The 18809-nt window shown below is 35.6% G+C and overlaps 1 protein-coding gene across 3 annotated transcripts in view; it reads right to left on the bottom strand.

The window, feature by feature from the left end:
• Window positions 1–18809, bottom strand: part of HECTD2 (HECT domain E3 ubiquitin protein ligase 2) — a 40663-nt gene that overhangs the window by 4730 nt on the left and 17124 nt on the right. For all 3 annotated transcript variants that reach the window (XM_062606857.1, XM_062606856.1, XM_062606855.1), the window contains 12 exons: window positions 17352–17500; window positions 15711–15834; window positions 13327–13423; window positions 12327–12434; window positions 10013–10145; window positions 5699–5787; window positions 4570–4728; window positions 4067–4141; window positions 2984–3071; window positions 2616–2722; window positions 983–1098; window positions 214–357 (listed from right to left, as the gene is read on the bottom strand). In XM_062606857.1, the coding sequence (XP_062462841.1) occupies window positions 214–357; window positions 983–1098; window positions 2616–2722; window positions 2984–3071; window positions 4067–4141; window positions 4570–4728; window positions 5699–5787; window positions 10013–10145; window positions 12327–12434; window positions 13327–13423; window positions 15711–15834; window positions 17352–17500 (1389 nt within the window). The remainder of the gene's footprint in view (window positions 1–213; window positions 358–982; window positions 1099–2615; window positions 2723–2983; window positions 3072–4066; window positions 4142–4569; window positions 4729–5698; window positions 5788–10012; window positions 10146–12326; window positions 12435–13326; window positions 13424–15710; window positions 15835–17351; window positions 17501–18809) is intronic.

Genomic DNA, 18809 nt, shown 5'->3' with positions numbered 1-18809 from the left:
TGAACACTGACTGAAGAATCAATATTGTAATAGATGGTCACCTGCAGAATTTATGCAATCAATAATAACATTCTGAAGACAAACTAAAGAAGTCCATGCAGTTTCTTCCTTATATATTAGCTTCCTGCTCTTTAAAAAACACATTCAAGAGCAATAAGGGTTCTCAGGAAATAATGTAACAAAAAATATTTAAACATCCAGAATATTACTTACCAATTAGTGGATGTTTCACTCTTTGAAATTTTGAAATTCAAGTCAGCCATTCCTCCCACAGGTACTCTATCACTTCCAGTAGCAAAATGTAGCAGCTTCTTTTGAAGGTCAAGAGAAAATCCAAGCACTACATCCCAAAAGTATCTATGTTCAGGGCAGAGGGAGAAGAAAATGGTGTAAGATGCAATATCATGACAAAACGCTATGAGGATAATACAACCACAAGTACTACATGATGAATGTCACTTACTGAGAACTTATTATAATATATAGGACATCAGTATTATACTAAAATGTAAGGTTAAATGAATCCCTAGGGACTGGACAAGTAAAATGTTTTAAAAATTCTGGAATGTTTTCTTGTCAAACGATGCCCAAGCCTGTTTTTCTATAAAAATACAAATGCCTTCTACTAACTAATACAAGCATCCTTAGTATTAAATAGACTTGGAAGAGAACAAGCATTTTTAGAAGTCTGAGTTTTATTTCTGTTATCCAGACTTCACTAGGCAGGATTTAAAGCTACTCTTTTCAAACTGTCTCCATTTCAATCTCATTATAGCCTTTTAAAGGTATCCAGCAACACATTATGCCATGAAGGATCTAACTCTTCCTACTTGCAGATAATTTGTGTCTTTGTCTTATTTGGAAATAGTTTATAAAACTTCAATCATTCTCAGATTATTCTTGCGGAGATTATTCCCAACCTAGTCTACCATTCTATGATGTTTTTAAACTCAGTAATTACAAAGAAAAAAATTAAGCCTACCGTATAGTGAGATCAGTTTTTTGGTAGCCCTCATATTGGGTACTCCTCTGTAAAGCAGACATATCCAGTTCAGGACTGCCACAGACAAGAATTTCAACCTCTTCTGGACGAAGTAACTGCCAGAATTAATTTATTTTTTTTTAAACGAGAAATGATTCTACCAGATTCAGATACTAGATCTCATAGCAGCCTTCCAGTATCTGAAGGGGGCCTATAGGGATGCTGGAGAGGGACGCTTCATTAGGGACTGTAGTGACAGGACAAGGGGTAACAGGTTAAAACTTAAAGAGGGGAAGTTTAGATTGGTTATAAGGAGGAAATTCTTTCCTGAAAGGGTGGTGAGGCACTGGAATAGGTTGCCAAGGGAGGTTATGAATGCTCCGTCCCTGGCGGTGTTCAAGACCAGGTCAGACAAAGCCTTAGGTGATATGGTTTAGTGTGAGGTGTCCCTGGCCATGGCAGGGGGGTTGGAACTAGATGATCTAAAGGTCCTTTCCAACCCTAATCATTCTGTGATTCTATGATTCAATTTTTCTTTTGGCATTACAGAAAAAAATAATCTCATTCAATATAAATCTATAACATAAACTGTTTTATAGAAAAATTAATTCCTTTGTACTTTAAAGAATCTTACTACTGTATATAGTAAAAAGCAAATTACTGGATAACATAATATTTTAATACATTTCTTTTTTTCCTCACTGTTTCATTCTAACCTTTATCACACTGACTCAATTGCTGTATGATTAGATTACAAATGGGTCAGGAAGAAAATTAAGTTTGTACACATATGGAATGCAGATGGAGAGTCCTGATCTCAATTTCAGCTACAACTCCCATTCCATTTACACTGAAAAGTCCCAGTGTAGGTTGCTTAATAGTGGTGGTTGACAGAACTTGACTTTTAGTTGTACACACTGCTGCGCAGAGCAAACACACATAACAATAAACTGTGTTTAACAACTGCTAAAGGTACACCTGCAGAATCTATTTATTAATTTATTACAACATTGTTAAATTGCATGGGAACACATAATGGCACTTCAGTGGATTTTCATTCTCCTTCCAGAACCTTCCCTGCAGTTAGTCCCATTTCACTTTGCTGAAAGTGTGTCATATGCGGCTAATTTCACAGGAATGAAGCAAATCTCATGGAAATTGCAATTTTCTTTCTCTTCTTACTGTACAGGGCATGATGTAAATTACAGAAGGCATTCCAACCACCAAACAGAACTGAATACAGAAGAATGTTTAATCTCAACCTCACTGTGTGCTCTGCCTGCAAAAAATAATATGCTTTTTCAGAGGAGTCACTTAAGAGCACAGACACAGTTGCTCTGCTGTTTATAACTGTAGGGAATACAGAGAATCCTTGTAAACATGCACATGAAGTGTCTGTGAATGCATACTAATAAATCTAACCTGTGGAGCTTTATTTATCTGCTTTCAATGGAACACTATGGAGAACAGCTGGATTACCTGCTTAATTTCTTCTGTTTACGTTGAATTAATGAACTACGTTGATTAATCAAAATTATTCATGAATCCTAAAATTATCCAGTGTAATTTGTGTAATTTAGATGTCATTGTCACATATTTGAAATAGAAAAGTTACATTTAATTTTATTCTTACCAGTAATGCATATGAAGCACAGACACTATGAAATCCGTAATAGAAAGCTGCAAATTGTTTGTAGATTGATTTGTTGATAAGAAAATCAACATAGAGCTGCACATACTCTAAAAAAGAAAAAACATTTTATTTTGTTTTACAATATAATAATTTTCAATAATCATTTGTTGTGCTCTCTCAAATTATACTGCATTAAGAAAAATGGATACATTCCATTTTAGTTACTACAAAATTGGTAGGCATACCAGAAAGGGCCTACAGTAATTTCATTTTCACACTTTGTTAAAGAAAACCTAGGCTTATAAAGAAGGAAAAAAAGGACAAACTTAAACCTGACAAATATGTGTAATTAATATGTACTGAAGTACCTTTCCTATTCTGATTTGTGACTGGGATTTTATCTCCATTTGGCTTTAAGTTGTAAGATTTTATAACACCAAATTCTTCCTGAAAAACCTGGAGAAAAAGAGGAGGCAAGTTCAATACTGGAAAATACATTTGTATACCCACAAATTACAAAGCTTGTATTTATTATTTCATGTATTTCCTCCACCTCTCTCTTTAGCACAAGCTGTAATTCTGAGGGTTGTGGGGTTTTTAAAAGTTAAATATTACAATTTTCAAAAATTGCTCAAGAAATTGGTATTCAAAGTAGAAAAACTGACCCTGTTACACAGTGCCATATCAAACCAACCTGCAGGCTCTGAAGCCACAGAGTTTTTAACAGAAAAGAACAATTTTGAAGCATCACATACAATTAAGAAGGTACTTGTTGCACTGCAGCTCACCTAGGAACTCAAAAGTACCCACTTAAAAATTCTCATATGGTCTGATAATAATGTAATTCAAAGCCAAGGTAAAAAAAAGGTCAGTACTAGTCCAATAAACATTCACTAACCAGCAGGAAATTTTACTAACTGGTATGTGTTCTAAAACAATGAATAAATGAAAAAGGCTTTCTTGATTGAAGTAGCAGTTAGACATACAGGTCAGGCAAAATTACTGTAATTTGAACAAGCTATTGTTCAAGGCAGATTTCCAGGAAAAAAGTATGTAAAATAACCAGAGCAAGCTTTGGCTAGCATCTCAGTTCGGGAAAGGAGTTGTTTTGCAGCCAAATAATTCCACAGACAAGGTCATCAACTGCAAGGCAATTTCAGATCAAGCAAAGAGCTGGAAAAGCACCAGCAGCTGGCCATGCGACCCTGGCAGTCAGCACTCAGATCAACCTGCACTGCCAGGGAACAACAGCTTAAAGCCTCTAAAGGGAACCAGCATCTATATGCCTTGATGCTCCAGGACTAGACTAGTCATGAAGGAAGCTTTAACGTCCATGCAATTATATTCCAAACAATCAGCAATCACAGAGTCGTAGGCCACTCCACTGCAGAAACATTGGTAAAAATTACTGACCGAGTTTGAGAATCACTTATAATTGTGTATTTAATGACCTGAAAGGTTGAGTAAAAGTCCTCTTCAACATTGCCCTCATAGGATAGAAGTTCACTTAGTCCATGAGCCAGTTCCTACAACATGAATAAAAACTCTTCAGTAAATCTACAAAACTAAGTGATGCACTTTGCAAGGATGTGCCAGAATCACTACTTTATACAGAAAGGATTTTGGGAAAAGCTGTATATTCAAAACATGTACACAAATAAAATTCACTGCTTAATTAATGTATTTGTTTATTTTTATTTAAGTACAAACTCACACTTTTACTATGGAAAATGTACCTAGAATACTTGTATCATATTTTGGTATTCTAACTTCAAGCAGATCAACAAAAATTCTGCTATGCTAGAAAACATGAAGGATTTCAGAAGAAAAGGCAACTATCAGCCTGCACTGGAAAAAAAAGATGTTTTCAAACAGATTATAATTCAAACATTGAATACAAATAAAACAGGTTTCAAATCAGTAATTTTTAGCCTCTTAAAAACATTATACTTACAGGCATAATCTGAAACAGGTCATCTAATGTGACAGCACAGATGCCTACAAGTGTGTTATGATCACAGGGAACAATGGGAGGACTCAATAATTTCTTGTAACAGCAAGGTGGAAAACGGATATCCAAAGTGATGCTATTATACACAGCAAGTCCCATAAGCTATACAAGTGAAACGTTAAGGGCAAACTCCACACATCTTTATTATAGTTAATATTTTAATGAACTTGGAAAAATATTTTAAGATTTTACTTAGCATACTCTAATACACGCTAAACAGAAGGAATTGCATTTATATTTGTTTATGACTGATAATTCTAACTGCAGTTCTGTACTATAATTAAGTAGTTGTTGAAGTGGTCAAATGATGCACGTTGACAGAACACTTGATAATCTTTTTCATAATATTCTATACAAGCATTTCCAGAATAAATTATTAAAAGTATTGTTATGAAAAAGGTTTTTAAGCAGAACTTCAGATATCTATTTTTTATCCCAAAATTCTAGAGAGAGCTCAATATAGTATGTTTATGAAAATAAATCTAAAAGCATAAAGACAAACCCGCACTGGCACTACAGCTCATCAGCTAGCACATTTAAGTGTACTCATGAAACAAATCTGAAATTATACCAAAAAATTATACTGACTAGATATAGTCACATAGATATAGATACACTAGAAGTGAATAGTTCAGTTGGAAGAGACCTACAATGATCACTTGGTCCAACTACGATCAGTAAAGCTGGGACATCACCATCTCATCTTGATGTAGTTATAATAATATCATTAATCATTTGTGTCTGAGAACTTAATATATGAGTGCAACAGAAAACCTATGAAATAAACTTGCTTTCAAAATAACACATGGCTTCCATTCAGTTACAAAAAAAAGAGGTGTAAGTACATACATCTTGATTTTCTGACTGTAAAATGTACCATGTACCCACATACCACCATTTGCTTCCTATTTTTAGTTCACTTGCTTCTATGACATTCTTTTTATACATTTAAAATGGAACACGCTTGTATATACAAAACTGAATGAGCTTTAATTGATGCCTTATTTCTCCCCTGCACCAAGTCATTTAACGACTGTGTGCTTAGTACTGTTTAGCACACATAAAAGGATACAGCTCCAACCAGTCTGAATTCAGAATAGTTATCACACTTAAAGCTGCTGAACCAATGGCAGTGTGAGTCCTTGTGGTAGGTGAACATGCCTGCAGAACAGGAACAGTGGTCTTTACAGAGCCTGAGCTTCCATAAAAAGTCATACAAAACCTCACCTTTCTCAAACAAGCAACTTTAAGAGTGCTTCTAGGAGCACCCTTATCTCCACACTTGTTCTGAGCCCATCTTCCCACCCACATCAGGAGCCTGCAGGTGCTTGGGTGAGAACCATGAAGCGTAGTGCCAAGACACCAAAGCAGGCTCAAGCCCTTCAGCCCTTTGGGGTGAAAGAAACCAAAGTTCTTCAGTGCCTCCAGTCGTGCATATTCTGCACTGTCTCTGTGCAATCCGTTTCTTCACTGTACTTCATCATCAGGGCAGCCAGAAATGTTAACTGTCTAACCAAAAATTTTCTTGCTGCAATGTAAACCATTTCTTCTTCCCTTTCTGGGTCAATAGCAGATGACAGTCTTTAAAAATGCTGGCTGGAGCACCATAGTACAAATACCATAAGATTTACCTTCTTAGAATAGAAAGCTCTAAAAGGTTTATCTTATACATACACTAGCAGCAAAGGGGTATGTTTCATATTTTCTGTCAAAAAATATCAGAGAAGTAAAAAAAAAATTACAAAAAATCAAAACACAAATACCCTAGAAAAGCCACTCACTGGTCTAAATGACAAGCTACATCTTATTGAAATCATCACTATAGACTAGTCTGACTGCTATTTGTGGACCATTCTGTTTTAAAGAGTGATAGAAAGTAAAAACCTATGTAATGAAACCACATACCAGCTTTCCGATGCCTAGATGTACTGGTCAGAGAAGCAAGAAACACTAGTTAAGTGAGCACTAACAGTGAAATTAACTTCAGAAGTGCAGTATATTGGATAAAATGTGATAAGTGGTTTTAATTTGTTGGGACTGAATGGCACAACAGTTTATTATTGTTTCCACAGTCAGTGTACAAACCAAAGCACTGAACAGCTCTAAGAACATATTGTAAGCAGTAGCTCACTGCATCTGTGTTTGAAGATGAAGTTGGGGAAAAATAATATTTAAATGAAAAATCAAACTCCTTTGGATTAAAAAAAAAGAAAAAAGAATAAAAATCCAAATGATGACTCAAGGACATCTAGGTCTTATGAAAATTTACAGGTAAAACTCTGCCTTCATATTCCCTCCTCCGCTACTCTCCTGAACTTCATCTTTTGAACTTTAGCTCAAAAAGGTGCTCATCATAAAAGCTTTAGACAATGCCTTTACAAGAAGCAACAAAACAGTTCCATATAAGGACGAGCAAGGTTCACATATACTGAAAGATGGCAGTGATGCTGGAACAAAACAGATCTCATATACCACTTATTAATTGTCCACACTGAGACAAAGAAAGCACTGTAACAAACAGGAGGGCAGACAAATAAGTTAATTGGGAGTTCTTTAATTTTAGGAGTTATATCTGCAGCTAACCTGCAAAGGATAATAACAGTGATGTTTTTCTATGGTTTTCCTTCCAAGCTTCTGACATACATTATTTGCAACTTAAACATTAAAGACAGCAGAGTATACAGTCCTTTTCCAAGGGACGAGAACATTTCTGAACTCCTCCTACACTTGGCTGATAGATGTATCAATGAAAGAATTTACACTTTAAACAAGGAAGTCTGCCAGAGCAGGTGAAAAAAAATAATTACTCACAAGCGTTTCCAAACTCATCAGTTGCCAAGCTCTGTTGACAACACGTTTTTACTAACAGAAATGTAAAACTTACAAAATGCTTTCTCCAGGATAAATTATTTCCTATAAAGGTTATCACCAATGTCATTTCTCCACACAGCAACCTTTTTACTAGAAAAAGGGTTATAGGCAAATAATGACCTCAGCAGATTTGAGGATACATTTATGACTTAAAGCTCTGGACCTTTAAAAGGAGTCCTATAAACAACAGAGTACCACGCATTCAAGGGACATAAACACTTCCAGCAAAGACAGACAAGCTCTTGCATTCTGCCAATGACTATCAGGTGTTATGCTGAAGTCCCTGGAAATCAATGCTTCTAATTTAAGAGCCAGCCTGGAAGTACTTTAACCCATTATAACATCAGTAATTTCTCCATGCACAGCTGAGGAAAGCTGACTCATTTGAGAAATATTAGAGTGGGGAAAAAGCCCTGACCCAAATCCATCTAGAACAATATAAAACAAGAAGATTGAACTGCTGATTTGTGAATGCTAATTCATGTCTTCCCATCTCCTACCTACTCAGAAAATCCTTTTTTTTTTTTTTTCATTATGGGCTCACAGGTCCTGGTAACAGCAGAGGCAGGCTATTTCATTCTGTCTCACATCAGCCTATACCATCCTTGTACCTGACTGAAGGTCCTTTCTCTTCTGAGAGCATCTCAGACCACTTTTAAGAATACTGGCTATACAGATACCCCAAGCAGAATATATCACATCAAAGGTTAAACCTCTACCGATACTAATCACAGAAATAGTGCTAGAACTTGCAGACTATCAGTGCAAATGGAAACCATTGATACATGGGAAGCCAGAGTCAGCAGTTTACCAGAACTGAGCACAGAAACAGCATCCAACTGTGGCTACTTACAAAAACAAGGAAAACTAGCAATATGAAGACAGTTGAGGGCAATGTAAAAACAGAAAATGCAGTATGAGAAGAAAGAGGCAAGGATGGCAGTGGCATACAAATAATTTTGGTCTTATCTCCACTTCAAAATTTGATAAACCATTGTGTTGCTTTTGGCTGGGATAGAGTTAATTTTCTTCATGGTAGCTAGCGCGAGGCCATGTCTTGTATCTGTGCTGAAAATGGTGTTTAGTTTAGTTACTGCTGAGCAGTGCTTACAGGGTCTAAGTCTTTTCTGCTCCTCACACCACCCCACAGTGAGTAGGCTGGGGGTGCACAAGAAGCTGGGAGAGGACACATTCAGGACAGCTGGCCTCAACTGACAAAGGGATATTTGATGCCATATAATGTCTTCTCAGCATATAAAGCTGGGGGAAGTAGGAGGAAGGGGAAGGTTTTCAGAGTGATGGCGTTTTGTTTTCCCAAGTAACCTTTACATGTGATGGAGTTTTGCTTTTCTGGGGATTGCTGAGCACCTGCCTGATGACTGGAAGTATGAATGAATTCCTTGTGTTGCTTTGCTTGCATGCATGGCTTTTGCTTTACTTATTAAATGGTCTTTATCTCAACCCACAAGTTTTCTCACTTTTACACTTGTGATTCTCTCCCCCATCCCACTGGGAAGGGGGGGGGGGGGCAGTGAGTGAGTGGCTGTGTGGGGCTTCGTTTCTGGATGAGGTTAAACCATGACAACCATCTATTTCAAAGGCTGCTGTATGTCTCTTCCTATTTTGGAACAAGAACATCATATTCCAATTGCAACCAGACAACATATTAAGCTAAATGGAATAAGCTTATTTTTAAATCCTAACATATGAATTCACACATATATTCTAGAATATTTCCAAGGGCAGACAATTGTCAGTGATTCAGTGGCTTGCATTTTGCTTATCCTTTTTAGCTTGTTATTAGGTCTAGCAATTCACTAAAACTCATAGAAAACTTTAATAAATTTTCTATTCAGAAGAGATATGGAAACAACCCTTTCAAAGTCCTGATTCCATCTGAATTAAACAGATTAAAATTATCCTTGACCTACTCCATGAAATTATGTCCTTCTCACATTTGCCCAAAGGTAAATCAAGATCCTGCCTCTGATAGAGATAGAAACACTGTAACCACACATATATTTGGGAAAAACTTCAAGGAAAAATCTACTGCTAGTCTCAAATCCCCCTGCTTCATATCCAATATTCTCACTAGCCTAGGGACACTAATAAACAATGAACATTGGAGCTTCTGATTTCTGAAACAAGGTTTAACATGACTAAAGTTTTGAAGAGCTGAATCCTAATTCTAAACCCTTCAATTGATCAGAAATTTGTCCACCCTCTAATTTTGCCACAACACTGAAGCAAAATCTCACTTTTTCAGCAATGCTTGAACCTCCTTGTCCAAAGCCAGCATCTTCAAAGCTCTTCAAAGACTTTCCAGTCTCTTCTACCTTCCTCTATGCTAAAACTTCTTGTCTATATGCAATTCTAACTTGCCTGCTTGGTTTTCTCATAAATTAATAACAGGTCTGCTTAATACCAAATTAATGAAGAATTCTTATCCATCACTGTTTTTTTTTAAAATGAAAAAAATATTTTCATGTGGCATTTTAGAACATGTATGACTCACCATAATCTGGATGAAAAATCTGGCGAATCAGAAGAAGAAACCATTCTTTTGTCAGGCCACCCATATCAAGACCAGCCTCCCCTACAAATGTGACTTTCAACTTCTTTTTCAGATCTGCTCTCTTCCTTGCTAGCTATTGCAAAATAGGTAGGGAAGAAGAAAAAGGACATTTAACTTATTATCACTACCTGTAGCCATAGAGAATGTATCTTTGTCACTACCACTCTCACTTTGTTTAAACTAGTAATTGGCATCATCTCCTACTAATAGGTCTAAACTATATTAAAACAATGACTGAACTGCAGAAGCAAGATGATCATGTGGACTGGAGCACCTCCCGTATGAAGACAGGCTGAGGGAGTTGGGGCTGGTCAGCCTGGAGAAGAGAAGGCTGCATGGAGACCTCATAGCAGCCTTCCAGTATTTGAAGGGGGCCTATAGGGATGCTGGGGAGGACCTTTTCATTAGGGACCATAGTGACAGGACAAGGGGTAACGGGTTGAAACTTAAACAGGGGAAGTTTAGGTTGGATATAAGAAGGAAATTCTTTCCTGTAAGGGTGGTAAGGCACTGGAACGGGTTGCCCAGGGAGGTTGTGAATGCTCCATCCCTGGCAGTGTTCAAGGCCAGGTTGGACGAGGCCTTGGGTGATATGGTTTAGCATAAGGTGTCCCTGCCCATGGCAGGGGGGTTGGAACTAGATGATCTTAAGGTCCTTTCCAACCCTAACAATTCTATGATTCTATGACTACTTGATATCATAAACTACCTTGCACATGGTGCTGCTCTCCAGGTTTCAAAAGAATGATGTGCAAGCAGACTTAATAAGCTACTAGATGCAGAAGACATTCTGCCAGGAAGAAATGATAGATTAAAAAAAAAAAATTATGAAAATTAGACAACTTTTGGAGATATTTAGAAATAAGGAGCAATCTAAAACTTTCAATATTTGGACAGCCTTACTTTCAGCTTAAGATACCTGACAGCAAGTTTGGGAAATACATAAAAATAAAACTGTTTTTTAGACAATGGCACCAAGTTCTTTTCATTTCTTTATCCTAAAATACTGGATTACAACCAGGTGTGCAAAAGACCTGCAATGAAATAGATTATAGCCTTTCACAATTAGCAGTGATCCTTCAGATCAAGTCCCTACAAGTTTTTTCTCTAAACCACTAATTACTATCCAGCTCTACAGAAAGTGTTTACATCAGTCAGGACGATGCATGTGCTAAAATAATTTCTATATTAGCAGCTCAAGAAAATCCCTGTTCAACAAATTTTATGACACAGGTATTTGTATTACCTGTCATAAGCTATTTATTAGCTAAAGTCATTTTCCTTTGCAATTTTTTTTTTTAAATTTGAAATACAAATAAGACATCTTTCCCCATCTTCCATTCTCCACACTTTTGAGAATATGGATAATATAATGCATTCTTACACATCCCCAAGATGGGCAAAGGAAGTATCAAAAATAAGTATGAGAATATTTTGGCTATCAAAGCTCTTAAAGTGGCTCCTGGTAATTCCAGTGGGGTAAAAAAAACAACCCACAATGCCCAAGAGAAAGCAGTATTACCACTTATATTTCTTCTAACTTTGGAAAGGAGGCCAAAATAGGCTTTAATCTAGGAAAATGTTAGTTTAAATTTATGTTTTCTAAAGATTAGCAATCAGAACTTGTTCGGTCTTGTTTTTGCCACCTGGACAAAAGGTGAGCACTAGATTTTATTATGTAATGTTAATTAGCAAGATCCAGTGGATACTGAAGAACTGCCTACTTTAATGGACACATCTGTTTCATTTCTAAAAAAGGAAAAGATTACATGAAGAATGTGAGGAATTAGTTAAAATCAAGATAAGAACTTAAGAAAGCCTAAAATAATTCTTTTAGGACAGAGAAGTTTGTGAAAAGAATAAAAATGTTCCAAAAACTGGAACAGAACTAAGTCATTAGTGATTAGTCACTATTCCTGCTCCTATCATGGAACCAAGTCCTACATCACCTAATAATTATTCATTGTACTCTTAAAACAAAAATTGCAAACACAGACTGCATGGCATGCAAACATGTATGTTTATTATGGGCTTCGCTATGGAGCATTGTGAGAGTGCAAATAAAGTTAATGTCTGACCCAATTTATTCTGTGGCACTGCTATTGTGACAGTGATGCAGTTCTTTTTATTTAGCATTATATAGTCATATTCCCAATCTCTTAGCACAGAAAGATTTAAATATGACTTATCAAACTGAAATCCAAGTGCAACAGCTATTCTGCAGCAACACACCATTTAATTACATTTTTGTTACCTCATCAAGTGAATCACTAACAAGGTGCGTCCTCCTCACTTTCACATTTAGGAACAACATGTTCATGTCAGGTTTCTGTCTGCGAGATACTTTATCCACAAGGCTTTGCTATTTGAATGAAGAAGAAATGTCACACATGCAGTACCTTCTTTTATAAGCCAAAGTGCTGCACTTCTTAAATGTAAAAAGGCCTGAGTATCTTGCATAAAAGACATTATCCTAACATGCTAGCTGCTTCGGTACGTTCTAAGGGATGGAGAGCAATTTCTTTTCTAGTATTTATACCATATTTGAACTAACTTATCGGGAAGTTTAACAAGAACATGGCAACTGTACAGCCACCTATAAAACTCCACAAAGTTAAAAATATACCCATAGGACTTCAGAGACTGGCATGTGCCTTAATTAGCTATTCACAAAACACATCCACCAAGACAGGAATGATGCCACAGGTGGTGGTGCTACATTCAGCACCAAGGAAAGCAGTATCACCTAGCACCTGAACAAAATGACCACTGAAAGAGGCAGGCAGTGTCTCCTTCAAAACAGAAGAGGCTGGCCAGAAGCAATACCTCTCCTATGACTTGTGGACATAGTCTTACATCTTGGTTTGCCATGACAACATATCTTCATGGAATTATATAGGTAACAGTCCAAAATTCTCATGGAATTTCTCTTCCTTAATTATCCTGTTAATTTAAGATGCTAGAACATTATGCTGGTTTCTCAAAAAAAAAAAGAAGAAAAAGTAATTACAGTCATTTTCTCCACAGCACTGGCATTTAGAAATATCCTGAAACTGAGAACATTAAAATAAAAAAGCCTGAGAGAATCCAGCACGGACAGTTATAGACTGGTAAGAGTAAAATTGCTCAAGTTCTTTTTCAGGGTAGTCCAAAATTCTAGAAGTTGTGATGAAAGGTTGTATGTAATATCGATCTAACAAAAACTTATAAAATACCAATTGGATGAGACAAACATTTATCACTAAATGACTTACCCGTGCAATACTTATCATCTGTTGTTCTGAGTCCCTTTGAATAATAACTTTTTTTGCCGCTATAGAAATAATAAATGGGTATTGACAGAAAGAAAACCTAACAAGAGAAAAGAAAATAGAGTATTTCCTTTTTTTTTGCATCTAGCATATTATTTACTTTTTAAGAGTACAGGAGTGAATCGTTGCATTATGATTCCCGAACTACTTCCCTCCACTGTTAGTAATTTGCAAATAGCTGCTGGGTTTTTTTGCATTGCATACATAACTCAGTAGAACAAACTTATCTGCAAATACTACTAGAAATTGTATTCGGTAATAATACTTATTCTCAATAAAGCTCTTTCTTATTGTTTATCATTATCAACAGACCTAATAAAAAGTCACCTGCTTTAAATACTAAATTTTAATTGCTACACTGAATTAAAGAAAATTATAATATGTTATTAAATACAAGAAAAGCAGCTATCTCAGTGCAGCATGTTTAGGTACTGAGTAGAAATAATGTTGGTTTGGCTTATTTACTGCAGAACTGACTTTCAAAGGAACTGATTTTCCACAGGTTCTTTAGATTTAACTTGAAGTTACAACCATCTAGGGCTTCTAAAATATCAGATCCCACATTCCACTGCAATCAAATAATACAAATAAATCTCAAAAACTGTAGAAATCGCCAAGGTAAAAGATTTTTTTTATTGGTTACTTTGGTAAGTTGTTTGTTTTTGGTGATTCAGCTCATGCATCACCTAGCAGAAGTTCATACTTAAATACACAGAGCTTCAGACTCTGTGTGTGCGTCTTATATCCAAACTGCATGTGCACCCTGAATCCTACCTGTTAGAAGCTCGGGATTCAGATGTTGCTAGGAAAGAAAGGAAAATGAGCAAAATATTCTCATTTGGTCTCCTGGATATCCTAATCCAATCCAAAATGTTTTACCAAGGAGTGTTAACTTAGTTTGAATAATTATGTATTTCAAAATATTTCATGTGGAAGGTAAACCAGGACTTGCTCCTAACTTGACCTTCTTAGTTCTAAGCATATAGACTTGACTGTGATTCTTTGTTGGTTTGTTGTTTTGTCTGTTTGGTTTTTTTTAATGGAATGACACAGAGTTAAAAGATGTTAAAATTAGAATAAAGTGTGGCTGCAACAAAGTAAAAGAATTAAATTTACTTTAAGAATAATACAGCTAGTCTGCATTTCAGCTACTCCAGAAATTATGTACCAAGCAAATTTTGTTTTGACATATATTGAATTCCCAGTGTCCCAGCTAACTGAAAAGAACTGGAGCAGGTGGAAATCTTGCAGCCCTTTTGTAAGTTTGGATGTGGGTGCCAAAACAGCCAGATGGTGCCAGTGGAAAAAAAGTAAATCTGAAGCTCAGCAGTATCCAGATTCCAATACTTGTACTGAGACTATGCAAAACCTACTGAACATTTACTGCTATCATGTGTCATGGGGTTTGATGGGGCATTTTTTTGCCTTCTTTTCCATTTATTTGTTTTTAATTCCTTCCCAAGCAGAATATCAGGTATCAGACACAAACCTAGCCTACAATACCTGCTTTAGTGGAGCAAATTATGCGAAGTTTTCCTCAACTGCTGCTAAAGACAAGGAAAACCGCACATGGAATAAGCAAAAAGCTACATTTGGTTGGCTGTTGTCTTATATTAGCTTACTGAAAAGTCTTGAAATATGAGGAATTTTAATTGATCTTGTGATTCAAGCTGTAAAGACTGAGTGATACATACTAATATGCTAAAAGATACAGCTATACAAAACATTTTTATTAAGAAAATGTCACTGAGATTTTAAATTTTAGCAGTAAAATGAAATGCCTGTTTCTCTAGATGTTTCTAAATCACACTGCTGGCTGCCTCTTACAAGAAGAGAAATACCTTTGTAAGCTTTGAGTCTGTAAAGATTTAACTTGTATGTTATCTTCATGTAACAGAAATAGTGCTATTGATTTTAGTGGAGCAAATAGGATTGGAGCCACATATATACAGGTAGAGACATTTTCATCATTAAGTAGTAAGTATGCACACAGCACTTTCTAGGAACATATTTGAGGTTATATTTTTGTAGTAAGACACAATTAGAAGTCTATGCCAGTAAATAATAAACTCATATTATCATCTATATTTCACATCTTTTCTCCAGTTTGCAAAGTCAGAATGAGATCTGTTGCATGCAGTCTCGCACCCATGCAATACCAAGTATATCAAGTAGCAGCTATACAATGTTTTTCCAATAAAATACAGTATTTAATGTGGTTATATATACACACTACATACATGCTATAAGATAGATATACATGATATACATAGTGTAGACACAGTGCTTTGAAATACTAATTAACAAGAAACAACCACTTATTTTACCTGTGAGAATTTCCGTAACATTGCCAGTTATGATATTCTTCCATAAGATCAATATGATCAAGTGTAGAATTGTAGAAATCCGTATATGAAATAATAGGAGGACTGATCAGACAATTTGCAGCATCTACAAAGAAAACACAAAAGTCTTTTAAAATACTGCCTGGATTCAGCACGTTTGTTGTCTAGGTATCCTGGGCACCCGCACCCTCAGAAACTTTAAGCCAAGTCGGATACTAATAACTTTGTCTCAGTCTTACCTGCAGGTTAACAAGTGTAACATGACATCACACTAACTGTTGTGGAAAACAATACCTAGTTCAGCCCATTTATGATAAGAGAACGTCCATTTGATGCTTAATGACACTTAATGACATAAGCTAAGTTAAGGTTTCATGCATAGAGTTCTTTTCTGCTGAAATCGATGAAAAAACAGTTTGATAGATGGATTTCTTAATTATTGTTGTTTAATTTTAAACTTAGCTATGGATACAACATCTACATGCTTTTCAGGTAACAATTATCTCTCTGAGTTTGATGCCTGTTTGTAAAAGAGATGGAAAGAGAGTGGCATAAAACATAGTACTCAAAGATACACCTATTTCCTCAGGTAACTACTATACCATCTAGCCTCACCAATACAAAAATGACCATATCAAGAAAACCAATTCACATTCAAGCTGCCTATCTCATTATTTAATATTCGTATAACAACATGTGTTTCATTCACACAATGACAAATATCTAATAAGTTTTCTGTAAATCCACTTAAACATGATTAATTTTTGATCAGTCAGAAAGTAATGTATTTTGAATTACTAAATATTTCTTTTCCCAGAAATATGGAACTACAAACTCTTTCACAGATGACTAGACAACACATGTTTTTTTTCAGATACAGGTGAGCTTTATCTAAGCTGTCACTCTGGACAGGCAGGACTGTGCAGAATGCTTTTAAGCAGTTTTAAGTTGACAGTGAAATGAAAATGTCCTCACTCCAATCTTAATTTTCACTTGGTGGTTTCATCTTCTCTTAGAGAGAAGAAAATGTTTTTACCTCTAAAGAAAAGCGGACTGACCTTAAGCCTTTCATCTCCATAGCAAATGCTCTAATCACTAAGCTGTTTGGGATGAGTGGAGGAGAAGGGTTGCATTTGCAATTGTCGTATTTTCTGTGTTCTATGGTTGAACTGGACAAGGATTTACTTTTTCTAAGCTGTAGTTTTGGACATATGCACTGCCAAGCTTCTCTTGGATGCCAAATATTTCTGTGGGGCTAAGCCACTTACAGAAGAAATTCTGGGAATTACACACTTAAACCAGTTTCTTTTACAAAACTAAGGGAAACCCTAAGCATCGGTTACTTCCATGGACTTTTGTTTGAATGATGAGCACTTGTTACAGGAAAATTATGCATAGCAATTACCCTTTACCAGAAAACAACTACAAATACTTCCCAATAGAAGATGCCTTTTGTTGTTTATTACTTTTTGGCATATTATTCTAGTTTGTACTGTGCCACTATCATTGTCAATCTCACCCAGAAGAGGAATAAACTATTCCTCCTCATATGTATACACATACAAAGAAATATACATATATATCCACATACATATGCATATACAGTTCAAGCAAAATACCTACTAAATAAACCCAAGACTTTGGCTGCTGATGGAATCCACCAGGTACATTTCACCATAGGTGGAAACTCTTCAGGTTTTGCAGGAAACAAGCGTAAAGAAATAAATTGCAGTAACCTGTCCACCAGCTGCTTGAACCTCTTCTGCGAAATCCTAAAACAAATGTGTTGCAGTTACTCTCACGTGATCACTGCCCACACTAGGGCTTTTATTATCAGATTGCAATTTTATTTTTTAAAGAACATGCCCTATACGTAAAAACAAATGCCAAATATAAAGTTTAAGAAGCATGCTTTTAAACACTGATACACAGCAGTGCTCTTCATCAGTGCACCGCTAAGCTTTTTAATGCCTGTGACTTGAAAAAAAAAACACCAAAATGCAGTAGAATCATTAGTTCTTGACTTTTAGTAAACAAAAAGAAAACAAAACTCCTTAGCTATTTCAATCCACAATCTGAATAGTGAAGAAGTCTGATTTTTTTTTTTTGAGACACTTGGTCCTATTGAACAAAGAACGGAAAGTACTGAAGCTTGTGACAAGTGCACATTTTAAATTATGTGCACCAGTTCCATATCACAACAATACACATGTGTACATGTATTAGAGAATGCTTTTGTAAATAAGAGCTCTCTTATTTTAATGGTTTAGACTTCTGATACATGTTTTAAAAATAAAAATATTGATATGCCTATTGCATCCCTAATCAAGAGGGTAAACATTATTTGTAAACACTGATACAAATGAAATAATATCACATATTTAAGCAAATCTAGACATATTAGAGGGTAGGGAGAGGGGAATATAATTTCCAACCTTGCAGGTAAGAAAATCCTTTATTAACAGATTCCCTTAAAGGTCAGGGAATTGTGAATATGGCCATTCAAATTTTTCATTTTTACACCACACTGAAATTTTTGCACAATTATTATGAGGAAGGCAACCAGCATACCAATTCTTAAAACCTGCTCTTTGGGTAGTTACCCCATATGACTTTGTTAGTGACATGCTATTAAGAATTACTTGAATTAATTAAAAAAATCTAATGCCCTAACTACAGTCTCTCACCACTTCCATTACACTATGAAGCAGGGACTTGATTTGATTTGTGAATTTCATAAAACACAGTAAAGTTACAGTATCTTCTGCAAATTATCCAAGACATACCTTTATTTACACAAAGATCATAAAGATGTTTGTATTTATAATAGCATTTAAACATATACCTAAAAAATTTACATACATAAGTATTTTGCATGTGTTACAGAAAAATAACTTTAAAAAGTTATTTTGGAATGAAGGCTATTTTGCATAAAGATATTCATTTTTATACATTATATACAGTTTGCATCTATAAATCAGTATCACTTAGTGGACTATGCCCAAATGTACTTTGAAAACAACAAAAACAATCTCTGTACTCAATTAAATTAACTTCCATGTAATTTATAAAACAGTCAAC

This window comes from Pezoporus occidentalis, unplaced genomic scaffold (genome assembly GCF_034315485.1).
Source record: "Pezoporus occidentalis ecotype Australia unplaced genomic scaffold, CSIRO_AGI_Poc_V1 ctg98, whole genome shotgun sequence".
Lineage (NCBI taxonomy): Eukaryota > Metazoa > Chordata > Aves > Psittaciformes > Psittacidae > Pezoporus > Pezoporus occidentalis.
This window is presented reverse-complemented; position numbering and strand designations above follow the sequence as displayed.